A 13969-nucleotide genomic window follows, 5' to 3' on the forward strand; every position below is an offset into this window, starting at 1 on the left:
AAGTTAAATTGCAGAGTGCATCTACGGTGTTGGTAGTTTAGAATTATCGTAAGCAAAAAATTCCATTTTTAATTTCCATGTTAATTTTTAAGAGAAATAAAAATTAATTCTGTTGTATAATTCAATACCATTTTTTTCTATTACAACATTTCCGTAAAATATTTCAATATTATGTTTTTAATATAAACCTATATAAGTAAGGTCACGGATACATATATATATATATATATACAATCTGTTTCAGCTTTTTCCATGAAAATTTATTTCTAACAAGTGCATAGTTTTAATTTTACTTGTTTTCTCATTTTTATTCATTATGAAATATAGTTACAATGAAATTGAAACTATACTAATATTTATTGTATAATTATTATCAGTTGCTGTGTTGATCAAAAGTGCGATACGTTTAAACATTCTAGTGTAGGAGGATTGAGGAAAATCGATAATTTATTTTACGTCATCGGTGCTCTACGTGGTACCAGTTGCCATTCGCTTCAAACTTTCTCGTAGCGAATCTACAGGTAAATCGTCAAATTTTATATTTTGCTGTTCATTAAACAAGACTTTGTTGACTTTTCCTTTCGGTTGAATTAATATGCACTCCACATCCTCGATATCATTGTGTATAAAATAATATTTCATGAAATCTAACCTACTTTGTAAACCATTATTAGCGACATTAATGCGACTGACACTTGTTGAAAGTCGTTTAAGAAATACGCAGTTCATAAATCAAGAAATAGTACATATTGAATGAAAACTGCGTAAATATTGTTAATTTTACTACTTCAAGAAATGAAAGGTATTCAAAGATGTTACTAATTATAATTATCATTACATTATGTTTAATTGTTTTTAACATATGAAAAATTATAAATTTTTGTTATATGTAATAGGAATGTATTTTTGTTTTTTAATAACAATAACTATATGTGTTTAGTTACTCCATCGTTATTGCGAATATTATTTTTAAAAACTGGTTATTTTTACAAATGTAGTTACTACAAAACAAAGTAAATGTTATCTGAACTTAAACAATTATAAAAATGTAGATGTATGTTTAAACATAATGTTCTTAATTAGAAACCTAATATACTACATAAATAAAGAATTCATTACAAATAATAGGTGGATTGTTCCAAGCAGTATTGCATAAATAAAGAACATTTAGAGTTTTTTTGAGTAAAGAGTTTATTTTATTTAATTGTACCATGCCAACAGACTATCCATATGATTATCAAGTATGTTTAGGTATGTTATTTAATTTTATATCGCAAAATATTTTATGCATTTAAAAAAAAATTCATATATTTTCTCAATTATATTTGGTTCATTCCAACACTTTGTAACTTCAATGACATAATTATCACATTAATTTTGCAGATATGGAGCAAATCGGAGAACAACCTGTGTCTTTAGAGGGTTTCAAACCTCTTACAATTGTCATGGAAGTTATTGGAGCGATACTGATAATCTTTGTTGCTGTTTGGTGTAACAATTACAGAGGTGGTTTTGCTTGGAGATCTAATCCAGAGTTAGAATTTAATTGGCATCCTTTGTTAATGGTGATTGGATTTGTCTTCCTTTATGCAAATGGTACAGTTTTAAATTCTTACAAATAAAATCAAGCCTGTTTTTATTCCATGTTTTATTTAATGTTTCTAATGCTTTTAGGGATGTTAATATACAGAACTCAAAGAAACGCTCGAAAACGTCGCCTGAAGTTGATTCATGGCAGCATAATGTTATTTATAATTGTATTAGTAATAATTGCTCTAGTCGCTGTGTTTGATAGTCACAACTTAAGTAAAGAGCCAATTCCAAACATGTACAGTCTCCATAGCTGGGTCGGGCTTACTAGCGTAATTTTGTTCTGCTGCCAGGTATGAGAGAAATGATTTTTATCGTATAGTATCTTAATTATTATTTATTATTATAATATCTTGAAATTATATGTGAAGAGTACAACAATAAATTGTTTCAATGTTTCAGTGGCTTGCTGGATTTTCGTCTTTTTTCTACCCTGGATTACAAGTTCCACTACGTGCATCCTATATGCCAATTCATGTATACTTTGGAATTGCAGGCTTTGTTGGTGTAATTGCTTCTTGTCTTTTAGGACTTAATGAAAAGGCCATTTTCACATTAAAGTAAGTATAGTTTTTTAGTCCTTACCATCCATGTACAATTTGTGCTTTTTCATCACAATGGATTCATATTTTATTTAATGTAACATTATTTATAATTTTTAGGGGCGAATACTCAAAACTTGTAAGTGAAGCTATCGTGATTAATGTAATTGGACTCCTAATAATTCTCTTTGGCGGAGTGGCTGTTTATCTAGTATCACAAGAACGATACAAACGTTTTCCCAAACCTGAAGATGAAGCTCTAGTTAGAGGAAGAAGTCAGTAAATATTGATTGCAGCACAAAAATTTGAAAACACATCTAAATTCTCCAAGGAAAATCCTTGATATATATATATCAGATCTTCCACATTTTTATGCTATTTACAAAATATTCGATTCATTTATGTACACAGTTTCAATTTAACATTTTTAAATTATACAATTTACTGTTACATATCTTTCGAAAAAACTATACTCGTAACATACAGTTTTAATTAACCTATATATTGAACTGTACTTAACATGGATCTTATATTGCCGATATTACTATACAAAGTTTTACTATTATATACAATAGTATATTTTTACTTCACTTGAGGGTCTGTTTTAATAGTTTTATTGTTTGTAAGTAACTATGGTGCTATTTTATAATTTTATTTACTATGGAAGCAATATTGAAACTAATTCTGAAACTAGTCCTAAGTTACTAATGTATAACACAGTGTTCAAACTTCATTTACTTATACAAGCGTTGGTGTATAAAAGCTGTGTGAATCTACAAAGATTGCGTATTATATGTGATTATCATAATATATGTACTTATTGTCAAAAATATATAACCTTCGCACACGTTCATTTCGTGATTTTTACTCCAGTAGAGAATAGAATAGAAAATTCTAAAGCAATCGTAATTTTACCTGAAAATGGTTTTTAAAAACCCCAGTGTCCTAGAAGAAGTCCATCTGACCCATAAAAACAAAGCAATTAAATAGTTAACACTGGGTACAGGGACAATGTATTCGTAGGTAGGCATCTAGGTATATGCATATTATAATACGGCTAATAACCAGTTTTATTGCCAGCGAGCCGCTGAGAGGACCGGTCATTATGATCGGCGGTGGTAGGTTTAGTGTTAAATGCTTATTTTCCGACGCTGAAAAGCAAAATTACTCTCTATTTATGAATGTAGTAAAAAAAATAATACTATAAATATATTAATTGAGTTATTGCGTTTTTGAAATCCATTTTGAAAATCCACTATAAATCGCAAAGTGGGAGTGGTGTGAACAGCTATGATGTCTGTAAACGTATTTCATATATCTTCTTTCCAAGAACAGACGATAACAGTTTCTTTCAAATTGCAATCAGGCAAGAGAATTAAATACTTTAAACATTTAAAGGGTTAGAAGTGTTCGAGCCTCTCGGTGTTAGACGTTTGAAATTTTCCCGCTACTCAGGGGTGTTATGCGCAGTAAAACCTTATCCTCGGTGCTTCTACGTAACACACATGCAGTGTTCCATATGTACATATATGGGTTAGTACTTATATTATCGCACGGGGTGTAGTAATAAAAGTGGTAAGACACCCTCGAGGGCTAGCGTCCTCAAGCGTCAATCACGACGAACATTGTGCGTTCAATGGTTAACCAAATTCCTGTGCCTCAGGCCAAGTATGAATTGTTAACCGACGTCCGCCAGTAAGTCATATTTTTAACTTCCTACTTAAATCATTGCGTATCATGTGTATGGACATGCATGTCATGCAAGCCTTGAATGCAACTCTACTTCCATAAATGCAGCTTGATTATTCGCTATGCAGAATGATAGAATTTTCTTATTTATTTTTTAAAAGCGCACATTATTCATTAGAAATATGAAACGGAGGCTATTGATTCACTAAAGAATAATATTATTTAATAACGATGTGATAAGATTTGTAAAGTCAATATAATTATTTGTGTTCCACTTTAGTGTACGAGTTTCATTGAACCTTCGTAAAGTATTATTTCCTTTCTAAATATAGCAATATATAAATTTTTTATCGATAATTTACATTTTGTGACGTCTTTTGAATTTTTTATGGATAAAAGGAAATGTATTCGATATATTATATGTTCAGCATATAATATAAAATGCACACAAATACATTTTTGTGCTATTAATAATTTTATAATCCTTGTTAATATTTTTAAACGTATACGTAAAGTATAACATTTTATTTATACACAGGTCCATAGTAATATAATATTTTAGAATCATGTACTTTCAAAAAATTTGTATGTCATGATCTTGATATGTATATATCTTATCAAATTGATACCATAGCATTGATCAATGTTTATGAACGAGGATATTTAACAATGAGATTTACAAGGCTGATCTAATCATTTATAAACAAATCAATGTTATACACAAATTTTTTGTTTCATCATTATGATTTTCATTGCTTTATGTATATTAATATAAAACCATTTATTTTATAATTTTCATTTCTTTTTCTCTGTTCTCTCATAGCCTCTGATGTATGTGTGAACATATATGTAGGTGTATATCAAAAGTTACAGGTGTGGCATATTGATTGTTCTATATTTACTATGGCACAAGAAGCTTTCTTGGGTTGAAACTGAACATAAGTGCATCTGAAGTTGACTAGAACTTTATGTTTGACATCATTTATCAGTTTAACACATAAAAATATCATTTTTTAATCACATTGAAATTGTTTACATTTGTTGTAGTCTTATTCGACTGCACACTTGTAAAATATAAATAAATGTTAATAATTTTTTCACATTAAATTTGTTTAAATTAACAGTCAAACTTAGAAGAAATTTATATGTATTGTTTTAGACCTCGTTGGAAGACACAAGTACTGTGCTTGGTGCTGATATCATTAATACTAGGAATCCTTTTTGTAACTCGCGCCTGGATTGGAATTCTCATTCTAAGTTCTGAAAAAGTTGAGACACTAGACACAGAAGCATTAGTTGAAGATGCCAAGATTGCTACGTGGCTACGTCGGGCTTGGATGTACGCCGAGTCGACGAAGAAGAACCAGAATGCGGACAGGAACAACACCATCAGTACGTCACAGCAGTTCTACACCAACTCCACAAGGCAATATATTTACAGTAATATTCTTATTGATTTTGCCACATAAGAAATAAATAATGCTTATAATGCTATGCGAAATTTACAGGCAGATCATTGTCTGTTATTACACCATATCGGACTACCTGAACACGCTCTGGGAGCTCCGTCCGTCGCACATTGACCCTAATCTTTGTACGCATATTATCGTGGGTTTTGCGAGCGTGGTGAACTGCAGCCTCGATCTGGGCAACGATACATCAATCTACAAAGACGTTGTCGCCTACAAGAAGATGCAACCTGAATTGAGGGTCATGATAAGTGTCGGCGGTAGTAGCGAGCTCCACTTGGGCTTTTCGGAAATGGTAAAGAATCACACTAATAGGAAAAGGTAATACACATTGGTTTTTTATCGTATCTAAATGTAGAACACCCGTGTTGAATGCAATCAATATTTATTACAGATTTATAAGGTCTGTTTTAAATGTGACGAAGTCATTTGGTTTTGATGGCTTAGATTTAGATTGGGAATTTCCAGCATGGCTTGGAGCTGACGATCGTGAAAAGCTCCATTTCACGCAACTTTTAGAAGAATTACGAAGAGAATTTCAACGAGCCAAAGAAACGTTAATTCTTTCTGTTGCCGTGGCTGCTCCTGAAGCCATTGTTGAGCAAAGTTATGATGTTCCAGAGATGGCAAAGTAAATCATTTCTAAATTATAATTGCTTATTTACATTATTGTAATGTGTACTAATAATAACTATTAATAATTTCAGGTACGTGGATTTTATAAACCTTATGTCCTACGATTACCATTTTTATGTTTGGTATTATCCAATCACCGGACTCAATGCACCGTTATTACCATGCTCTACAGACTCTGGGTATCTTTCTACGTTAAATGTTAATTTCTCAGCTCACTATTGGTTCTCGAAAGGCATGCCAAAAGAAAAAATAATAATCGGCATACCTACTTTTGGTCACACTTATTCATTGGATAACCCGCTTAATCATGGCTTACTCGCTCCAACGAACGGCGTTGGAAAACTAGGTACCCTGGGTTTTGTTGCCTATTTTGAAGTTTGTCAGTTCCTTCAAAACGGTGCAAAGAGCGTTTTCGATAATGAAAGTAAAGTTCCATATGCTTATAAAGACAAAGAATGGATATCGTATGACGATGTCGCAAGTGTACGTGATAAGGTGTGCATACAATTTTTGAACACATAAGAAATTGCAGTGCAAAACATATGTACATAAATTTTAACTTTGAATAGGCATGTTTCAGTCTTTGAAACTTGATGGTGCCAGATGTTTCAATAAAGATTTTATGGGGTACCTTAATTTTTATGACGGGCAGGTACAGAACCAACGCGACGAACGGTATACAAATTACCTTTTTTAAAGAGTATTGAAACATCTGGCACCAGTCAGTTCAAAGCACACACTGACGCTTGTTTGAAAGCAGTAAAGCACACCGAATCAGCATTTTAGTTTTATTTTGATACAATATTTCTTGTTCTTTCAGGCTGAATGGATTCGTGCAAACAACTTTGGAGGTGCAATGATTTTCTCTTTGAACGTTGATGACTGGAATTGCTTGTGTAAAATGAACGAGTCTTTTCCTTTAACTCGTACCATTACAGAGGTTCTCAGGCATCAGGAGGACTAAACGCATTTGGTAGTTAATTCTTCTTAATTATTTATTTACATTCCGAACAGAAACGTTCCATTCCCGATGAAACAATCAAGCTTTAATTGGAAATGCCATTTCAAAATACTTTTTCTCTATAGTGTTGTCCTAAATTTTTACAGTAAAAAATTGATAATTTAGTTTAATCGATACATCACTTTTATTTTATAAAGAGGCCCATAACTTTCCTTTACTTGGAAGTACTCCCACCTAGTACTTCCAATTATTACTTACATATATACGATTATAGATATACCTGAAAGTACAATCATGATTTTAAATCAATGTTCTTAAGCTGAACATAATGTATTTTCTTCCTTGTTACAAAAATATGATATGATTTTTTTTTATATACATTAAATATGTGTATGCTCATGGTTTGTTTTATGATATATAATCATATCGTATGAAATAGTGGGGAAGAATTTGCACGTTTCCACCTTACGTAAGTTATATACAAATTTACTGTATAGACACTAAGCCCTTATACACTGTATTCAATTAGTTTACTTAACTTTTATTACAGTTATGATTTCAATAAATTTTATTTTTGAACATACTTTATTTTTTACTCTTAATTTCATTCCTTTGTTTAAAATATTACATCAATGAAGTTATTCAATTAAATTTTCCTACAATGAAGATCTATACGTAAAAAAACTTTTTACTTTTTTTATAGTAAGTCTTACGATTCAGTTGACTAATGGAAGAATGCTAGAATTTTCTAGAAATGTCTTATAGTTGTAAAATATATTCTCGTAAAATTATTTTATGGAAATTAATTAGCACTTTTCCAATTTTCAATTTTAAATGTAATCAATGTTTTTAACAGTCTGCAAAAAGAATATGAAATATTTTAATATAAACTTCTTTTAACTTCACTAAATGTAAAATTATAATTTAAGAAATTTATCGTTCTAAAAGCCAAACAAAATCAAGATGTTTCTATTTAAATAGTTGAAACTATTTCAACGTGCCATATTATTATAAAGTAAAAATAAATTGATTACAATCATTTTGATGAATAGATTCTAAAGCGAACTAGCTTTACTGCATTTGTGTTAATATTATCGCAACACATATATTATTAGAAAATATTGCAATAAAACTAAGAAACAGGCTATTGTAATAAAAAATTAATTTATTGTAATAGAAAGAAAGCAGATTTACCGATCTGGTAAATTAATGTAATAAAACATATATACAATGTTATTACAAAGAAGTTGAACAAGTTTATTAACAAGTAAAATTTATTAGAAAAGAAAAGAGAAGATAAAACAATATTGTTAAACTTTATTATAATGAAGCAATGAGAGTCTTAGTTTTACTGTTGTAAGTTAAGAAACTCGATGATGATAATACGGTTTAAACGTAAGAAACTTCGTCCACACTTGGAAGAAACTTTTTAACTAAACTTTTTTTCAATTTTCACTATGCATCCCTTCTGTGAAAAATTATATGTAACAAAATGCTTAATAAAGTATAATTAAATTACTTATGATCTCATTCAATAATTATGCTTAATGTTTAGTAAGGTAAGGATTTCCAAGAACTCCTAGGGCAAAGTACATAATTCTTTTATGTAGTATTATTTAAACATTAGTAGATATCGCAAAAACCATACGCGCCGTATATGTAAATATAAAACTATAAGGAACCACCGTGTATACACAGTTCCTCGCATCAAGACGATTGTTTACGCATGCGCAGGAAGTAGGTTTCGAAAGATAGATCCTTCGATCACCGATTTTAATTCGGTGCTTGGCGAACCCGATGGTTCAGTTACTCCGCGACGCTCGCGTTCTAAAGATCGTTGTTTGTAATTCCCTATCTGCACAGTGTTCTCTTGACTTCCGAATTTTTCCCTTAACACAGTTCACAATAACTAGAGTGTTTTATACATTGATACAGTAAACGCGTTAGCTAGAATTGCTGAAGTGTTCTTTGTTAGTGTTATTGAATTTCTGGCGCTATTGACACTTGTAATCGATCGGTGAGTATCAACAAATTCGGTCGCTCATATTTGAAACGCACATAACACTTTGTGTTAAGATCCTTTTACATCTGTCAGATGATACAATAGTCTTTACTATATATGTATGTGTATATATAATATCTGTATGTATACAATAAGGGATTCTAAAGGAAAACATTTTAAAATCGCAACCTTGAACCAACAATGAGTAATTCATGAAATTAGGGTATTCATTTTATGTATACAGTGAGAAAGAGAGAGAGAGAGAGAATAAAGGATATAAAATCTGCAAAAATGTTAATAACCATCTGCGTGTATTTAGGCGACTAGAAAAGGGGATGGGGAATAATAAGAATATGGAGTGAAAAGGTCGCTACATGAAATCGTCGTAATCATCGTAAACATAGTCGCCGTATTCGCTCAACAGAGCATTTTCACCCTCGATTTTCAGTTTCGCCTTTCCTTTGCCCTTGTTCTTTTTCGCCTTGTCTCCTTTCTCGACTTTCTGTTTTTCGATCAAAAGATTATCAATCATTGTTTTCACTTTCTTCAAGTGTATTGAGGATACTGAAAACGCACAAACATAAATTAAAGACAGATTAACAAATATTTATATAGAACCTCATAAACTTTTTCGTTATCCAATTTACAAATTAATGAAATCTACTTCACAAAGAAATGATTTTAGACGTTTGCTATTTGCATTTAATGTTAGTAGAAGTAGCATAAAAAATATGCTATCATTAGATATTATTAAAATGAAAAATATTAACTTCTTATTACTTAGAATGTGACTAACAAATGTGTTGTTCTAATATAGATTATGATTTACTTGTGTGTACCGTACATTTAATTAAAACGTGAGTGTACTTACAATTAAGAGCGACTGTTTTAACAAGTTCTTCTGCAAATGGAGGGAATTCGGCATTCTTGGCAAACTGGTTAATTTTTTCTGCAAGTACACTGCCATACTGCTCAAACTCTTCTTTTGTGTCAGGCACTGTATTGTCCAGGCTCAACACATTTTCATTGTTTGCTACACCTTTAAGCAAAGAGATAATAATTACATTCACTTCATATACTTAAATTAATACATTAGTTAATACTTTTCTGTGGATTCTTCCATCTCAATAATAACGGTTAACAATGTTATCTGTACGTGTATGTATTTTCTAAAATGCTACAGTTTCTTTATGTTAATAAAAGGTTCTTAATAGAAAATCCATTGACAAAATCTTTAATGAAATGAAGTATTCATCAGGAACGGTACGGGAGATCAATGTAGATAAATAAGACACGTCTGATTTGTTTTTTCATGACAGAGGAATGTTTATTTTTTTTTTTTTGCACAGTAACAATTTCATACTTTATTTGAAAACTGTATTACTTCGATTAAATACATTATGTCTCTAGTACAGTTCCTGGCGCCAAATCAATTCTTTTTGAATGTATTATTATTTGGAAATATTGGAAGTTTGATAATGCTAAAGCAATTATTCTAACTGCAATAATGACTTCATTTTTGAAAATATAATATCAGAGAATTTAAACATTTTCCAAAAACTTGTCTTAATTCTTATGGTAATATAATATTTAAAAAGTATGCAGAATATTTGAGCGTATAAAGGCTATTTATAAATTCATAGAATTCTTATAACTATATTTTAAATTTACATAAAAAAATACTTTATACTGTATTTTTGAAAGCAAAAAAAAACTGTCACAAATTTAATGTTGGTTATAGTTACTTATTTCTTCGATCAGTATATATATATTTAAAACGTACAAAATAATTGTTACGATTCTTACACCAATAATACTCGATATTGATCGATATATCCTACATTAGTTTTTGAAAGACAAAGCGTAAAATTATTAAGCCATTGAGAACTCGTTTTTCAGGCAATAAATATTGGATCAACCCTTTGCAGTCCAATGAGTCCATCAATAAATAATTCCTTAAAGTGTATAAAAATTTTGTTAATTCACAATGACAGATCAGAGATCATTCTGTATGACCATGAAATGTTTAATAATCATTAAATTAAACAAATTTTCTAAGTAAATTGAAAGCGATTTACAGCTTAGTAAAGTTTCACATTAAAAGAGAAGTACGAGATTCAATAAAAGATTTCATGATTGTAATTCTTTTGAAAATCATTTTAAATTTATGAAATACAAATATTTAAATATAAATTCAAATTAAAATTTAACAAACTTTGAGTAAAATAAATAACGATAAACCTATACTTAAGTTTATATTCTAGTTGTATTTTACAGATTTTATTATATCACTTTCCTTTGTTATAAATTCAGCAACTTGTCAATGTATGCAAACTTACAATATTATTCATTATTCCTGTAAAGTCAGTCAAATAGATCAAATTTCAGATAGAACAACAAATTAATACATATTATATTGAATGCTCCAAGAAGAAAAATAGTGATTATGCAAGTAGAAATAGTAGTACTCTTTTCATTTTTTCACTTTCAGGTTTTTAACTATAGATGTTTATAATTAATTGAAAATTGATATTGACAGTATTACTTAAATAAAAATAGGAGCGCAAAGAGTTAATACATAAACGTTTCTAACGCAGTCATTTTCTGTCGGTTCTGTGCGGCTTGCGATGAGAAAAATCAACAAGGTTGGACAAACCAAATGTCTCCATGGCAAGTCGTAGATCTGCTTCCTCTTGCAGCCTCTGACGTTTCAATTGTTCTGCTCTCTTCTCCTCTGGTGTTAACGCTTCTTCTTTTTCTTTCACTTTCCTTTCTGCTTCTTCTCTTGCCTTCTTCTATGATAAGAAACAACAGAAATATCACTTTAATTATTTTACTATACTCATTTGTTAGAGATTATTTACTCTACTAAAAATACAAAGATATTTATCCAGATAGATATAGAAACATTAATTATTTTCTTCATTAATTTTTTAGTTAGAATTTAAAGTTACTAAGTGATTGTATATAGTAGACAGACAAAAGGATAAGTTAAATAAATAGTAACAACTAATGTTATGTGATACGAGTATGTATATAGTACGGAAACAAATCAAAATTCTAGATTCTAGAAATTAGATTAAATCTTTGAATACCTCACGTTCTTCAATCCTTTCTGCCAAAGCTTTTTTTGGCTTTGGCTTGGCCTTAGGCACTTCTGCCGGTTTTTCTACATCTTTCTTCTCTTCTTCAACATCTTCCCAACTATCCTGTTAAATGAATTTCCGTTATAAAATTAGTATGTACATATAGAAAATGATTAATCACCAAAATCTCTGAAATCCAGCATCATCTGGGAAAACATTTTCGACATCTGTATTTAACTTCTTAATTTAGATTTGAGTCGATTAAACTTTCACCAATGTTAATTTTAAATGTGAATCCAGTAATTGCTGTACACTGTACTACCAGTTGTTATATCGTTATTGTTAAACTTAATGTTTACGTTGACTCAAATTTGATCTATTTTGAGGTCCATTTAATTCTATCTTAATTCAAGATGACCAATCGTGTAAGTACTAGGTATTCAATTCTAATAAGAATTTAAATTATTTTCTGGAATTTCAATTCGAATTTTCGATTCAGCTTCATTCACAGCGAACTTCAAGTCTGTTCGCCAGTAATTAACTGTCGTACTACTGGTCTCGTGTTAAGCCACAGCATGTAGGGTTAACCATACTTATGAACTGATTGGCTGACTAACAAAATTTGAAAAACGAGTTATTGAAACTATAACAGAAAATTGTTAAAGTAGAACCTTAACGTCTTCCTCTTCGTCTTCGCCCTCCCACTTGTTGGATCTGATATCGATGTTGAATTTCGCCTCAGCGTTTTCGACATCTGCAATGTTGAAGGTTAAAATCATTTTGTTGCCTTGAATCGAAGTGTGGTGATGCACTAGGCAATACGTTTGTATATCAATCATTTCATACCCCATTCGTCATCCATGATGAATCTTCGATTATTTACGGGCGATTTCGTTCGTAAATGAAAGAAAACCTCTTTGAGCTAACGTGGTCGAACAGATTACGACTGGAATCGAGCGGGCCATACTGCGCGAGGAAAGCGTGTGCCTTTCTTGCAAGATAGTGGTGGTGCAACTCAAATCACATGTTTTAAAGATTGGATACTCTATATATAAAAGCAATACCGCAGACAGCGATTGCGTAAAACAGACAATTGTTAAGTAGAAAATTGGCAAGATGAAAATAAACTGATGACGAAAATTCGGCAATGACTAAATTATTCTTTTTATATCAACAAATTTTGAATTTCAAAGAGCACAACTTTTTAGGATTAAAGCTCACGTATTTCGAGGTCCAATCTATGTTCGCTGCATTTATGATGTACTTAAAAATTGTGTGTATAAAATGTTAAATATAAAATACATATATTAGTATTAAGTATTGGAACCATTTATTGATGCGATGTTCCAAATATTATAATCTATATCTTTACATTCACATCATATCTTTCCGTATGTCCCGACTCGTTCATCATTACATCATTTCTTTTAATTATATCAATCTCCATTAATCTTTCGTTATTTATTTGGACATCTAATAATTAGTTATCCCTTTCTTTCAATCCTTTCCCTTTTTTTTTTTAATCAACTTTCTCACCCATTCTACCGTCCTATCATTTTCTTAACTAACTGTATACGGGGTGTCCCAAAACTGGTGTACTTCCTTGAAAGGGATGATTCTTGAGGTTATTTGACGTAACTTTTTCCTTTCGATATTAACAAAAAGCACTGACCAATCAGAGTGTATGTCTACAGCAGACGGATTCCTTCTCGGCCAATACCAACGTCAATGTCCGCTGTACTTGCGTTCTGATTGATCTGTGTTTTTCATTGATAAGTCCTTAACAGAACCGTGAAGAACATTTTCGTAAAGTAAAAAGTTACTTTAAATGATCTCAGGAATCACACCGTTCAAGGAAGTACAACATTTTTGGGACACCCTGTATGTACTTCTCTCATCGTTATTCCTCTTTCTAATTCTCCAAACTTTGTTATTATATATATAATTGTTCGAAATTTTCAAATTTATCCTCACAGAGTTTGCATTATTATTTG

General features: G+C 30.7%; 3 protein-coding genes and 1 long non-coding RNA gene across 8 annotated transcripts in view; 2 read left to right on the plus strand and 2 right to left on the minus strand.

Moving 5' to 3' along the window:
• The first annotated feature begins 4 nt into the window (after positions 1-4).
• Positions 5-13969, plus strand: part of LOC143362981 (transmembrane ascorbate-dependent reductase CYB561) — a 114847-nt gene continuing 100882 nt past the window's right edge. Inside the window, exons 1-7 of one of the 4 annotated variants that reach the window (XM_076803549.1) lie at positions 5-48; positions 378-521; positions 1129-1251; positions 1384-1596; positions 1675-1883; positions 1993-2150; positions 2253-2985. In XM_076803549.1, coding sequence (XP_076659664.1) covers positions 1212-1251; positions 1384-1596; positions 1675-1883; positions 1993-2150; positions 2253-2415 — 783 coding nt within the window. In that variant the 5' untranslated portion in view covers positions 5-48; positions 378-521; positions 1129-1211 and the 3' untranslated portion in view covers positions 2416-2985. Of the gene's footprint in view, positions 49-251; positions 522-780; positions 803-1128; positions 1252-1383; positions 1597-1674; positions 1884-1992; positions 2151-2252; positions 2986-13969 lie in introns of those variants that run through there. The other 3 variants (XR_013083717.1, XM_076803551.1, XM_076803550.1) reach the window with 3 other exon arrangements.
• Positions 3636-7470, plus strand: LOC143362965 (chitinase-3-like protein 2). Of its 2 annotated transcripts, none has more exons than XM_076803519.1 (6): positions 3636-3827; positions 4981-5247; positions 5330-5611; positions 5685-5921; positions 5998-6272; positions 6747-6885. In XM_076803519.1, exons 1-6 carry the CDS (start codon positions 3769-3771, stop codon positions 6749-6751), a joined length of 1125 nt encoding a protein of 374 aa, XP_076659634.1. In that variant the 5' UTR covers positions 3636-3768; the 3' UTR covers positions 6752-6885. The 2 variants fall into 2 exon arrangements, with proteins under 2 accessions (XP_076659634.1, XP_076659633.1); XM_076803518.1 differs by having other exon boundaries at positions 3637-3827; positions 5998-6421; positions 6747-7470.
• On the minus strand, positions 8474-12975 carry Eif3j (eukaryotic translation initiation factor 3 subunit J). Its single transcript, XM_076803520.1, has 6 exons — positions 12822-12975; positions 12647-12729; positions 11985-12098; positions 11546-11684; positions 9761-9928; positions 8474-9453 (listed from the first exon to the last, which is right to left on the minus strand). Exons 1-6 carry the CDS (start codon positions 12835-12837, stop codon positions 9260-9262), a joined length of 714 nt encoding a protein of 237 aa, XP_076659635.1. The 5' UTR covers positions 12838-12975; the 3' UTR covers positions 8474-9259.
• On the minus strand, positions 12851-13624 carry LOC143362967 (uncharacterized). Its single transcript, XR_013083715.1, has 2 exons — positions 13512-13624; positions 12851-13020 (listed from the first exon to the last, which is right to left on the minus strand). It is a non-coding gene; the product is annotated as an uncharacterized LOC143362967 (long non-coding RNA).

This window comes from Halictus rubicundus, chromosome 18 (genome assembly GCF_050948215.1).
Source record: "Halictus rubicundus isolate RS-2024b chromosome 18, iyHalRubi1_principal, whole genome shotgun sequence".
NCBI classification, from domain to species: domain Eukaryota; kingdom Metazoa; phylum Arthropoda; class Insecta; order Hymenoptera; family Halictidae; genus Halictus; species Halictus rubicundus.